Here is a 13,646-nt window from a genome sequence, read left to right as displayed (position 1 = left end):
TTATTGCTTGGCTTTATTGCTGTAGTATTATAACTTAAAGCCCCAGGAGCCTCAAATTCAGATGCAGCTTGGAAATAGTTATTGTGGAAGATTCACCAGCAATTTTATAACTGGTCTAACTAGTCCTTATGTCAATGTAGCTTTTTAGCAATTCTGTTCACCTGGGCTGATGTCATTGTTGAGCAACCTACTTTGTGTATCACATGAAGTATCTTCTTCCCCTTTCCCACATTCACTGTGTTGGATCATATAGCCCTCAGCTAAAGCACAGCAGGGGTGGCCCACATGCTTCTGACATGCTCCCAAAGCCTTAGGATATGCTCACATTGCCATGTCATTAATTTATCATGAATACTGCCTGAGAGGCCAAATAGTGACATTAGCCTCACTTCACAGATAACTTCTGCAGAAGCAGAGGAGCTGAAATTTTGGTTCCAGGGTAGCTGGGTTTGTTACCCAATCACTGGATTGCATTTTTGTCATAAAAAGCAAAGGCCTCAACTCCACTTTTTGTGTTAAAAAGACCAGAACTTAGTGTTTGCTTGTATCCCTGGTAACTTTGAACTGTGAGAGCATCTGCTGAATCATCAAAGAACTGAACCTTCACGGTGAGAGCAGATCTCATCTTTTTTTTTTTTTTCTTTTTTTTTTTTTTCCATGCTGACTGGCACAGCATTTTATAATTACGTGTTTGTATTGTGGAGGCACCTGGAGGCTCCAGACAAAGGCCTGCTTGTGCCTGGCTGTAAAGAGAAATAACGAAATGAGTCCCATCCCTGAGCATTTGCAGTACTGGAATGCTGGCACAAGCAGGGTTGCAGAAATGCAGAGCCTCTGTGCTGTGATTTAATTATTTGTGTTCGCATCCTGAATGTGGCATGGTCTGGGGTAGGAGTGTTTATATGGAAATTTGCCAGTCTGAATAATGTCCTGTTAATGTGGTCTCCACAGCATATGAGGGAGAGGAGGAATCCTGGCAGAAAAACTGCATCGCTCACACCTCACCCTGGAGCCCCTGCTCGAAGACCTGTGGGCTGGGCATATCCACGAGGATTTCCAATGACAACGATCAGTGCCGACTCCTGAAGGAAAGCCGCCTGTGCAACATGCGGCCCTGCGAGGTGGATATAACCAAGCACATTAAGGTGGGGGCTGTCCCTAAATCCTTGAGTTGGCCTGGGGCATGCGGCCGTCCTTGTTTCTCAGCGTTCAGACCTCTGAGAGCTGCTCTTCTGAACTCAGAGGTCATTAGCAAGAACATACAGGCTTGCTGTGTGGCAGAGAGGTCAAAATGTCTCCTTCCTCTCCTCCAAGAAACCATCACAAAAGCCTTCCTCTGAGAACTTTAATTTTAGCCAAAAGCTCCTTAAAAGTAAAAGAAGGCCAAGTCCACTGTGTTCACTGTTAGATCAGACATATATGTGCCTCAGCTAATGGAAAAGCAATGGAGCAGTGTGGGTTATGTGTGCTAACTGTATTTTGCAGCTATTCTACTTCTACCCCAGCCAGTGGGTTCATATGTCTAGCATGTAAATCTGTTCCATCCTCTAGCTCAGAGGCTGTAAAATGCCTTCTAACAGCTTCAAACCCTTAAGCTTTCAGAAGAGGGGTTGCACATGCTACCTTTTGTCAGTGCAAGCATCCAAGAACAATAATCTATCTTTTTTTCTGTTCCCTAATTTAGCCTGGGAAGAAGTGTTTGGCTGTCTATAGGGACAACGAACCAATGAACTACACTATCTCAGGATGCGTGAGCAAAAGTCCATACAGACCCAAATATTGCGGCGTCTGCACAGACAACCGGTGCTGCACACCTTACAAGTCCAAGACTATTGAAGTGAGGTTTGAGTGCCCAGATGGAACTGAGACTTCCTGGAAAATCATGTGGATAAATGCTTGTTTTTGCAACCTGAACTGCAAGAACCCTAATGACATCTTTGCCGACTTGGCTCATTACCATGATTACTCTGAAATCGCTAATTAAATTGGCTGAATGCTGGAATTGACCCATTGCTCTGATTTTACAGAGGTTTTAAAATAAAAGGAGAATCTTTCATCCAGTGCCAATGTTCAATTTGTTTTTTTCCTGAGCTCGGAATTTAAATTCCTTTGCTTTGCCACACTGTTCTTGAAGAGGCTTTAAACAACCAAGGTTTTCAACTGTAGGAGACCGACATCCACTACTGACAGCCAGAAATTCCTCTATGCGCAATTCCAGGTCTTCAATGACAGCCTTGTTGGCACTGATATTTATTAGGCCAGCAGTTTAATTGCCCAAAGAAAAGCAAAATATGCTATTAAGATAGCAAAAGTGTGGCTGCCAGCAGTTCAGACATGAGAATATTTCAGCTTCAGAAATCTTTACTGTCACTGCTTGAGTACTGTGAGCTAAGATGGAAGATAAGCACTGAAATATGTATGTGTTTGTGCATGTATGTGTGTTTGGTGACCCTCAGGATTAGATTCCAGCCTGTGTCTCTTGGAGAGCCGTCCTAGAAACCTTTTGTGCTATCATTATCATCCAGATCCAACCCCATGGTGAAATCCATGGGAAGAACCTAAGAAGAAGAGGATTTATCATGAAAACTCTATGAAAGGGGCCCTTCTCTTACTGCACTTGGTTGGGTCAAATGTCTGTGTGTCCTCTGTTTCTTGGGCACACATTGACCTCTTGTAGTATGTTGTGCCAAGGACATTTTTGTAGGTTCTCTACCAGCTCTAATCTTGAACAGCCTGAGTTTGCCGGACTCAAAATAACCTCCTCATAGGCTATACCTTCAGGATAGATCCTATTGCCTGTGTCTTATTTATTGTTCGTAGTTTAGTTTTGCAGATCTGGAGGAGGAAATGTAGCAAGTCAGATATGAGAAGAGGGGCACTAATTTTCTGTGCTTCCTTCTTCAGCAAGAAATGATATAGCCAGAGTCCACTGCCTCCTCCCCATGCTGTTATCACAGGCAGGTCCTGCATTTACCCCTTGCCATGGGTACTTATCTGCATTTTGCATGGCCAGAGTAAACAAAAAGCAAAAGAGCAAGCAGGCCTTCACTTCCCATCAGCTCTGTGTAAAAGTGGGTGTGAAAGGACAGCCCGTGGCACAGACTCTGGTGAAACTTTTGCAGCTGCTCACAGTCAACACCAATATAAACACTTTCTGTAAGAGTGGTTTCACACCCAAATGATAGATGAGAGAAAAGAGAGAAAGAGAGAGAGGAAAAAAAAAAAAAAGCCTGTTATTACCACAGACAATACATTTCTCATTACTGAAGCATGTTGCAGCCAGTTATTCTCTAGCTCTTGCTAGAGCCTCTCAGCCCCCTGGCACATTTGCCATGGCTCCACTTGGGTGCTAGAAAGATGTTTTTTGCCTGAAGTCTGCACAGGGAACCATAGTGTCTGCTTACAGCCCCACTGGTGATGTCTTAAATGTGTCTTATTTTGCTTATGTTCTAGTTGGCAAGCAGTCTTTCTTCATTCTAAGCCAGAGGATCAGAGATTAGTTCCAAGACTATTATTTCTTGCCATAATAATTTTATGCTTCCTTGGAGTAGGTGAATTATATATATTACATATATGTTTGAGGGGGTTAGATAAAGTATATGTGAACGTATCTGTGAATATACAGGTGTATATTTACATATACGTATTCCTATGGCATGGCAGCCTGTAATACATGAAATAGAATGTATATATAATGTGTATGTTTATATATGCAATCAGTCTTTTTCACTCTTATGTGTACCCACAGGGAAACAAGAAAACAGAAACAAAGGACACCACAAAAATTGTGGCATTTAATGTGTTTGCTTAACTTTGCAATTAGCTAACACTGTCAGAACTCAAATGCTTCTGTAAGTGAAACACACAGCGTTTATTGAGAGATAAAAGAAACTATTGTACGCTAATGAATGACCAGCAGCTACAGTGCATGTCGGATCTTAGTGAATGCCTAGAAACCCCAGATCTTCCCCCCACGCACAGGAGGTGGTTCTGCTTCTCGCCTGGTTTCCTAAGGAAACAAGGCACATGCAGCCACGGCCCCTTTGATCATCTGTCAGGCCCTGTTGAGAGATTTCAGAATAGCAGGCAGACAAGGAAAGAACTCAGAAGCACTAGGATTTCTGAGTTCAACAACAACAACAACGAAAGAAATAGAGAGAGCTCTGTCTCCATCAAGCACAGGCACAACTTCCAGCCAGCACATTTGTAGTGCAGACCAAACACATCAACAGCATTAATAACTTTTGAGCAGATAGGCTAATGGGAAACAGTCAGCCATGGAGGGAGCTGAAGGCATCATGGAAGGGTCAGGGATGGACTAGGGATAGTGGTTATCACAGTGATAGAGGATTATGTAAGGACATTAGATAGATAGAAATCTATAGTAAACCAAGCATCAATAGCTGTGATTCTTGTGGAACTACTTGTCTTTCCAGTGATAACTGCGAGGGCAGGACTACTACTTGTAGACAGTGAACCTAGCTTGTAGTTTGTGGTGTATTAGCAATGTTATTGAATGCTTGCAAGAAAAATAGCCACATGACTAAGGCAATGAACTAAACTTTATTCTCAATTCTTGTAGGCTTGAGCAAATCATGTGGCTAAGAGGCATCAGGGTGCCATTTAAATTCACTGAAGGGCTAGATGCTCAGATACTTTGGCGGATCCAGCCCTTTGCTTTGCTTTTCCTCATTTCTTCATTAGTGGAGCCAGGACAACAATGCCCTACTGTTCATTGGCTCTATTTAGACTGCAAACTCCTCCAGCAGGAACTGATGTTCATTGTACATTTGTACAGTGCCTTGTACAATGTGATCAGGTCTCTGCTGGGACATGAAAATGCTATCATCCTACAAGAAAGTAACAATGATACCATTGAGGTGATGCCAGGATCCAAGTTGGTGTGAGATTTCTTTGGTGCAGTGCTCCAGGGAAGGAGAGAAAGGAGGGGAGTGGCCATGCTGAAATCCATGCTAAGCTTAGACACATTTATTAACCCAAATCCCAGTAATCCCAGTCTTGTAGGCTAGGACAAGCATAGAGGATGAGATTTTTAAGGGTTAGCTCATGCTGGTGGTAATAACAAGACTCTTGTTAACTCACGTGCCCTTAATATGGGCCTCAGCCAACACGATGGCTCGAGCTGTTGTGTTTTGGAGGACCAGAAAGCTGGGCTTATTGCAAGAAGGAAAGAATCAGGAAAGAATCAAGTATGCTACTTTAAAAGATGCTTTTGCATTCAGCATTGACTAGAACTGAAAGCACCAATTCAGTGTACATGCAGCAGAAAAACAGGATGTAGTGCAGTTGCTTTATTTCTGATGTGCTCACTAAGGTTGTGCTGCATACAAAAAGAACACCAGGGAGACTGTAACATTTTGGAACACTATGCCACCTTGCAAATTAGATGTCTGTGATTTTTTGTCTCCCTGTTTTTGGAAAAATTTTTAAGATCAACAGTTTATTGAACTGATGGGGAGAGAGTGTTCTCATTAACTACAAAAATATCTTCATCCATACACACACTTTATCAAGACATGAATTTTCTATTTAAATAGTCTTAAAGGACCATTTTTTTAAAGTTTAATATAGCAAAACATATGAAAAATTTATGGGCAAATGGGATTGATTTGGCAGCGGGAACTATCTATCAACAGTACCAAATGTGTCCTAGAAGTTACTTGTTTGGAAAGCATCATGGTGAGGTTTCATAGGTAGCATGCTGCTGTTACAGTTTATCAATATTTAATAACCCCCTGTTACTATTTTGTAAACGGTTAATGAATTTATAACTGACACTTCATTAGGAGCTTAGGCAAGGCAAAATGTTTACCATTGACATTTTGTTCTTCCTTTTCCAATCTACTTGGTTTGGCCAGTGTCCAAGTGGGAGTTTGCCATGTGTGAAAAAGCTCTGAACTGGAGGATGCATAAAGATAAAAATAAATAGGCATTAATATGGAAACAAAGGATGCCCTGGGAGCATTTCCTTTAGCATGAATATTCTGGCAGCTTAGGAAACCCAGGTGTTCCCCAGCTCACATCTTTTTGCTTGCTGATCTACTTGTGACTCTAATGTTTTTCTTAGCACTCCCCCCAGACTTGAGCTACCCAACTTAGACTCTTGAGTGAAGTCACGTGAGTTGTTCAATCTCTGTGAGAATGTCTTCTTTGTCACCTCTCTTGAGAGGTTTCAGGAATGACCTCTTTGCAGCTGCCATGTGGAAAGAAATTATCCAAGGAAGATTATAGAAGATGAGGGGAAACACACTTAGTTAAATTAGGCACTTACATACCTTCAGAACAAGCAATCCTGGTAAGGATTCTACTACTGAATTCTTGAAAAGATAAATGATCATCATATATACCAAAGTTTTTTACATTTCTTCAATAAAACAGGTTTGAATTGCAGCTTGAAGTAGGTTACCAGTCTCTCTAGTCACTTAAAGATCTACAGTGGTATCCTGTCCAGTGCACTGGCTGGTCTATGCTAGGTTTGCTTATGGCTGCTGGGGTCATTAGGTAGGAAAGCATCTTACCATAAGCCTTCTCTTTCCCTATGTTTTTTCTTGGCTGGGGAGAAGAATTTCAGCAAAGGTAACACATCTTCCTGCCATCTCTGCAGGCATCAGAAAACCCGACTGCTTCTTTCGCTTGCTCGTGTGGCAGCCTCAAGAACAACTCATCTTGCCTGTAGGGCTTTCTGCCTGCTCTCTCAGCCACTGCATTTGGACTATTCTGGGAAACCCATTCTCTGCTAAGTAGTGACCCTGCCATGGTAGTGGCAACCATGCCAGACTTTCGTCCCATCAGACCTTCCTCACTGAGCCTGTGTGAGTGGCAGACAAGGACTCACTGCTTTAGCATCGGCCACTTGTGGTAAAGAACAGTTTGGTTTTGGATTTGGTCACAGGTTTTTTTTTTTTTTAAATGTAACCACATTACTATCAGACAGTAGCTGACTATTTCCCAGGTAGCAAGAACCAGCAAAGAGGTCTATTTGGGTCAAAATAGGGTCCCACATTTGAGACATCAGGGGGAGACCTTCTGGCCCTGTTATATTGTTGATAGGATCTGTGTGCACCACAGCTGCAGACCAGACGTGGTGGTCCAGGTGCTGAGTTTGCTGGGTGCCCATGTGGTTGGCCACCTCAGTCTACTTGCCATGGTCCAGAAGATGCAGTGCGGGACGAGAGCAGCCTGAGCAGCTGGCCAAGCAATGAGCAATCCTAGCTCATAAACCAGATCTCCCTCCCGCCTCATGGTGGCTGCAGCTGCTTATGGGATTTCAGCCAAGCTGGAGCACATTTCTGTGGCTCCCTGGACTCACACGCAGTTAAGGGCTGCAAACCTTCCCAGGACAGTGGTGGCTCCCGCAGTGTTTCCAAGACCCCTGGGCAGCTCCCTGTCATGGCTGCATGGTGCAAAGCCCTTCCCTACCCCCAGCCTCTCCACGCACTGACCTTGACCTCAATACCATAATCCACCCCAGCACAAGCAATTGCAGAGTTTGGCGGGTCACCTGGGGATATATCCATTATTTTTCCCAGCTATGCTGAAATCAGTGTGATAGGGCTGACTGCTCTAAGGGTGGTCTGGGAAGGAAAAGTTGCCTGCTGGATTCTCTTCCAGCCCTGGAGATAAGCAGTCACATCCCCATCCAGTGTTTGATGGATCTCCTACATCCACAGTGCTGGAAAGATGCAGGCTCTTTTTCAATCAAGAGATGCTTCTCTGGCTGCCAGGAGGTGCTGGGTGAGCAAGCCCATCTCACACTGGCTGGACGGACACGGAGCTGTTTGACTGCAACAACCAAAAGACTTTTTTTTTTTTTTTTGGGGGGGGGGGGGGTCTAACACTGGCTAGCAGCTGTGTTGTTCATAAAATGAATGCAGCCCTTAACGAAGCTAGAGGGAAAAAACAGTGAGAGGCTGTGTCTGCCTGTCTGCTGCAAGGGGAGCGGTGGGGAGGGACTAAGCTCTTTAAAATACCCTGACATCCTTTCTCTCGGTTATTTAAACACTAGATAGTGCAGTTATCAGCTCACAACATAAAGCTTGGCTTCAGGGGGAGAACTAAATCCACATGCTGAAACAGCTGTTCATATAGGCAGACCTGCAGGGAGAGAATTGCATGAAGTATAGAATAGGGAGGAAAAGAAAGAAAATAAAAAGCAAAAATAAAAATTAAAAAATAAAGGCAGGCCCACACACATATTACACAGAGAAGGAGGAGAAAAATTTGCTGTGCTGAAAAGGAGCAAATACGCTAGCAGTGCGCCAAGGACTACGACAGAGACACTGCCCAAACAGCAAAAACAGGCGGGAAGAGGATTCCAGCACTGTAGAGAAAAATAAGCAGCTTTGCTATAAACTGTTTTTGCTCCAGTTCAGTCCGTCACTTGCAATATGTGACCTTAATCACAAATGCCCCAAACATCTGGGTTAAAGTTTCCAGCTGTTTACTCTGCAGAGACTTTTAAAAAGGAAATTACATCCTTCAGCGCAAAAGTCCCATTGCATCAGCATGCTGTTTGTCACCTCCTCTTCCACTGCAGCTCTGCAAGCATAGAGAGGGAGAAAAATATGCTGAGATTTAGGCAGATTATTTCATAGCAAATGTTGAGAAATGTTGAGGTGGAAATTACTCCAATTTCGGCAGTTAGGATGCAAGAAAGGCAGGACTGCAGATGAGGAGCTATATCTCCTTTTAAGAGCGGACCACCCATCTTCTGAACTGTCCTTGAGGCTTTCTGGACAGGTACATGCTGTTCCTCACCAAGCAAATGCTTTTTGTTTCAAAGCTGACATTTACATTGGTCCTAGCAACTGAGAGCCATCAAGAAGAGCTAGCAGACTTCTGTGCTGCAAGGATTGGATGTGTTCCTCCTTGTTAAACAAAAATTGACTGCTTAGGGCTGACAGGCACACCATGGTACCATTGCAGAAGGAATGATTTAGCCATTCTCAGAAGAGCTCAGCCAAGAACATCCCTTTACCCTTCTTTTGTAAGATGAGCTGGCACTGGTTCCTTCAGTTTTCATTGGCACAGGCTGTGGTTAACCAGATCAAGCTTTTTGCTTCCAATCTGCTGAATAAGCACATTCAGCAGAACCTGTGCCCAGGCATGCCAAATATTTGCTTTTGTCTCTTCATTTTTACATATATATATATATATTTGAGATGAGGGAAGGAAAAGCCCAAAATCATCCCAGAAAATCCACAAAGCCGCTTATCCCTGAAAGCCCCATCCCCAAGGAATGAACACCACATTCTTACCAAGGTTTCCATCCAGAAAGGAAAGTCAAGACACTTTGGTGACTGGGCTCTGTTGTTTGCTATCCTATTCCCTGTGCTGAGCAACAGTCCTCCCCAGCATCCCTTCAGCACATGGAAGGGATCTTCCCAAACCTCCCAGAGATGGTCATCAGCCAAGGGAAGCCTATGTCCTTGGGAACAATAAACACTCTTTAACAGGAAATCAACTCAAAGCAAATAACACTTAAGGTGAGCAGAAGGATCTACCAGCACTCAGACTGACATTAGAAGGGAAAACTGCACTTCTGCATAAAATAAAACAAGGCCTTAATTCTTTCTTGCAGGTATAGATTTTCCTCATATTTTGGGAGTCCTTTCAAGACTTATGTGAGAGGACTGTTACCCCTTTCTGTCTCTGAAGGTAGCAGTTCGATTCTTGCAAGAGGTCAACCAGTCTTTAGAAATGTAGTAACAGAGATAGTGACAAGAAAATAAAATTAATTGCAACAAAGGGTGAGAAGGAATATATTCCTGTGGAAAAAGGCCACTATATTCATACTGGGAATGACACAAGACTTTGCAAAGTTACAAATTTATTTGTTTTGAAATAAATACAAATACTTCATTAAGAAACTTTTCTTGATAGACTTTACACAATAGCTTTATTCTTTCTGAAAATTGTCTGTTCTTCCCACAAGTCATTATGGATATTCTACACAAGAGCTGAAGTTAGTAGTAAAGTAATGGAGATGGTGTTCTTCTGAATAAGCAAACCCAAAGTACTAACATTTGCTATTTAACTGCTCGGTGTTTGTGTTTTCATGTTTGTGAGAGGACTGCAATGCTGCAAGTATGCACTGGAGCCCAGGACAACCTGTCCCACTACATATAGAAGGACAAACTGAAGACCACCCAGCTGTGACAATCTGACTGGTAGAGAGGTATCAAGCCACTAGCATCCAAAATAAAAGTAGACCAGGATAGCAGGAGGCCACATAAAGATGAAGAACTATTAAACACAATATTTCTCAGTTACAACTTTGTTGGTTCCATCACTTTTGAGAAACACACTGCTCAGCACCAGCAAGTCTAATCAGAGTCCCCAATCTGGTAATTAGTGGCAGTTGAATTTACAATATCTAATTACACACCATCCTACAGTTACTCATCTCTCTTGTCGAAGAACAGCTGGATCTGGCTTTGCTTACTGAATTCTAGATTTATGATTACAATTGTGCTGGACACAAGTCGCAAAGATAAGAAGCTGTCTGAAGTAGAAATCAAGCCGCTCCTGCTTTGCTGGCATGTTACAGCTACTCTATTTGTTAAAACTACGCCAACACTCGCGATGTTGTAAATCCTTTGGCCCAAGATCCCCAGAAGGAAGTGCTACCTCGCTTACAACACTTAAATCTTGCCCTCTTTCGTCTAAGCAGGTGTTTTTGTTTGGGGAGGGGAAAAGGAGGATTGGAACTAAATCTCCAGAAAGTGAAATAAAAAAAGCATAAAGATTTAGTTCGTCTCAAAGTCACATTGAAATTGCCTATTTTAGTATTATATTATTGTACATAGGAAAACAGGCTTGAATACTAATTAATTAGAAGGCCTATAAATGCACGATACATTAACTTCTCTATCATTTGAAGTCAAGCTATATACAGTGAATTCAACTCCTTCAACATGAGGCCATAACATATTTTTGTCTCCCTTTTAAAAGAAGCCATCCACAATAGTGATTTTTCTCCCCCCTCTAAAACTCATCTCAAATTGTGCCAGTTTACTTCAAGAGAATAAGAGATAAAGGGGCATGTAATGGTTTTGATTTTAAAGGAGGATATTAAACGAGTCTGCTTTGACTCTGAAGTGTTTACAACCACATCAACTTTTGGCAAGTATCCCTTAGAATTTGGCATCCATTGAAGGAGGGTACAATAGCAGCAACTGTCTGAGTTAGGAGATAGAGCAAATGAGATGCCTCTTTTCTTTGGTCCCTGTCAGACCCTGGTGAACAGAGTTCATCCTACGGAAAAAGCTCAAGATTAATACCAGTTATGCTTTGTGATACACGGGGGGTATCCGTTAATATTCCCAAGTGCGATCAGTTTAACCACCCGCACACGCTTAACACGAGACCTCCATGGACTTGGGGCTTGATTGTTCGGCGTTGCTCGCGGAGTTCGGCGTCAGCTCGATGCGCGTGTCTGTGTGCGAGCGGTTCCTGGCCCCGTCGCCAGTGTGGGACCGGCTCCTCGTGCCCTCCCCAGTGTGAGACCGGCTCCTTGTGCCTTCCCCAGTGTGAGACCGGCTCCTGGTGCCTTCCAAAGAGGTTACGCTGGAGCCGGACGCCGTACGGGACCTCATCAGCCTAGTCATGCTGGCAGAGGGGACTGAAAGGAGGGCCTTTTATTAACATCTTGTTTCATAAGCATGAAAGGAAGCCCCACCATTGCCTCCAACCCTAACCACCCTTGGAGAAGCCTTTGGGGTAAAATGTAGTTTTCGGGCTAGCCTGATGTGTAGACGCACTCCTGCTCCAGGCAGTCAAGGAGGTCAAATCACTCTGGCAGAGGGATCCGGGACAGAACTATGGTATGTCACTGAGGCTTCAACAAGCCAGAAGACCAAACTCATTAGAAAGTGACTCATTAGACTTTGCCTTACTCTCAGGAGCTTAATCTTTTCTGGCAGTGCAGGCAGGAATGCGCCTATACAACAGCAGAGGTCACAAGCACACATATGAAATATAGACAGCTACAGGTTAAAGAGGTCTCACAGCTAATGAGGCCTGCAATGAGCAGTGTATGAATCATCCCCCTTGATGCAATATGGAGATAGTCTTACAAATATCCACTCAGAGTGTGGAGACAAAGTAACACAGATATTTGTGGGCATAGGACAACATGCATGGTTTTCATGACATATAAAAACCCACATAAGCGCCTGACTTTTGTAGAGCCCAGTCTGGTTAGCAAGCTAGTCTAAGTTTGGCACAGAAAGGGACAATTATTTCTAGATTCAGCTTGAAAGTGGTCAACATTGTGCAAAATTAACTTCCAAACTCTACAGAGCAAAATGGAACATGCCAAATGGGGACACACTGCAGCTCAGAAATAATACAATACTATCCATGTTGCAGGCTCAAGTCAGGCTACACACCTAGAGACAGATATTCTGTGACTTTAACAAGTCCTGCCTACTGCACTCTTTGAAATAAAGCAGTTTTATTTCATGACATCTTCATAGGAACTTTACCTTCCATGGTCATTAAAGAATTTACAGGCTAGGATGTATATTATGTGCACCAGAAAACACAAATTTAACTAAGTGCCTGGAAATCACACACACAAGAATATCTTCAGTCTCACATTAGAGAGCTACTTGCTGATATAAGACTATCTACAAAGCTCTCCATTATTTAATAACACCACCTGGCCTGCAAACTCTTTCTTCACACACCATAGGTATTTTGTCCTATTGCAACCACATAGCTGTCAGGGAAAAGAAAAATAGGGTATGCCTGGGATCAGAATTTCTGATTAGATTAGATTCACATAAAGTTTTGACAGCTGTATGAAAAAAATACACAAAACTCATACTTACTGTAGCCCATTCCCTGAACAAAATATTTGAAGGCTTCTGCAAGTTTTGCAGGCTGCAAAAGAGAAGTATTTTTTAATATATGCAGCACTCAGCAAGTTACATTGCCACCTAAGAGAGACCACATATGCCTATGGTACCTTAAACAGTCTCTGAATTTTGCTGAATTTTTCTAAAATTTCATTTACAAAGAAGAAAATTCCAAGGAAATTTTGGAGAATAAGATTACTTGGAGAAACAACTGCAAGTGGCCTAAGCCCAGCCCAAGTTTTGCTAATGCAGTTACTGAGGCAGAAGAGCCAAAGTAAAACAACCGACCTCACAAAATATACAAGGCAGTTTGTACGGGTCAGTAATTTGGCAATTCCTAATCAGTAGAGAACAAATTCAGCTATTCCAAGCTGATAGTTATGTTTTTAGGGCAACAAAAAGCTGCGCAGTAATACGCAAGCACAATTACATGACTGATGTTCTTGAAATGCACCCTTTTTTGGTCCTACTCTCACAGCAGCCAAATAACTCCCAATTTCAATTACTGAACTTGCAAATGGTGCTTATATTTTGGTATAATTTTATGTGAACCACTACAAGGAATGGAATATCTAGAGCAGAGATGCAATGCACATTCTTGCATGTTTTTTAAAAAGCCCTTCCTCCAGTGCTAACACTCTAAGAGAGCAGATAGCTGGCACAAACACTTCTGCTGCAGGAATATGCAAACTTTTTTCCTTAAATTCTAGAATTCCCACTCTATTGCTTATAAGTCAGATTATAAAATTCTACATACAGTTA

At 42.7% G+C, this 13,646-nt stretch overlaps 2 protein-coding genes across 2 annotated transcripts in view; one reads left to right on the top strand and one right to left on the bottom strand.

Moving 5' to 3' along the window:
• CCN4 (cellular communication network factor 4) overlaps positions 1 to 2,056 on the top strand; it is a 32,198-nt gene extending 30,142 nt beyond the window's left edge. The window contains exons 4-5 of the mRNA XM_010223931.2: positions 952 to 1,145; positions 1,685 to 2,056. Of these exons, the coding sequence (XP_010222233.1) occupies positions 952 to 1,145; positions 1,685 to 1,984 (494 nt within the window). The 3' untranslated portion in view covers positions 1,985 to 2,056. The remainder of the gene's footprint in view (positions 1 to 951; positions 1,146 to 1,684) is intronic.
• An 8,716-nt stretch (positions 2,057 to 10,772) lies between these two features.
• Positions 10,773 to 13,646, bottom strand: part of NDRG1 (N-myc downstream regulated 1) — a 37,268-nt gene continuing 34,394 nt past the window's right edge. Inside the window, exons 15-16 of the mRNA XM_088535120.1 lie at positions 12,858 to 12,909; positions 10,773 to 11,644 (exon numbers count right to left, since the gene is read on the bottom strand). Of these exons, the coding sequence (XP_088391246.1) occupies positions 11,379 to 11,644; positions 12,858 to 12,909 (318 nt within the window). The 3' untranslated portion in view covers positions 10,773 to 11,378. The remainder of the gene's footprint in view (positions 11,645 to 12,857; positions 12,910 to 13,646) is intronic.

This window comes from Tinamus guttatus, unplaced genomic scaffold (genome assembly GCF_059628265.1).
Source record: "Tinamus guttatus ecotype Peru unplaced genomic scaffold, ASM5962826v1 Tinamus_guttatus_pri_ptg000038l, whole genome shotgun sequence".
NCBI lineage: Eukaryota > Metazoa > Chordata > Aves > Tinamiformes > Tinamidae > Tinamus > Tinamus guttatus.
Note: the sequence above shows the minus strand (reverse complement) of the source record. Positions and strands in the feature narration are given on the sequence as shown.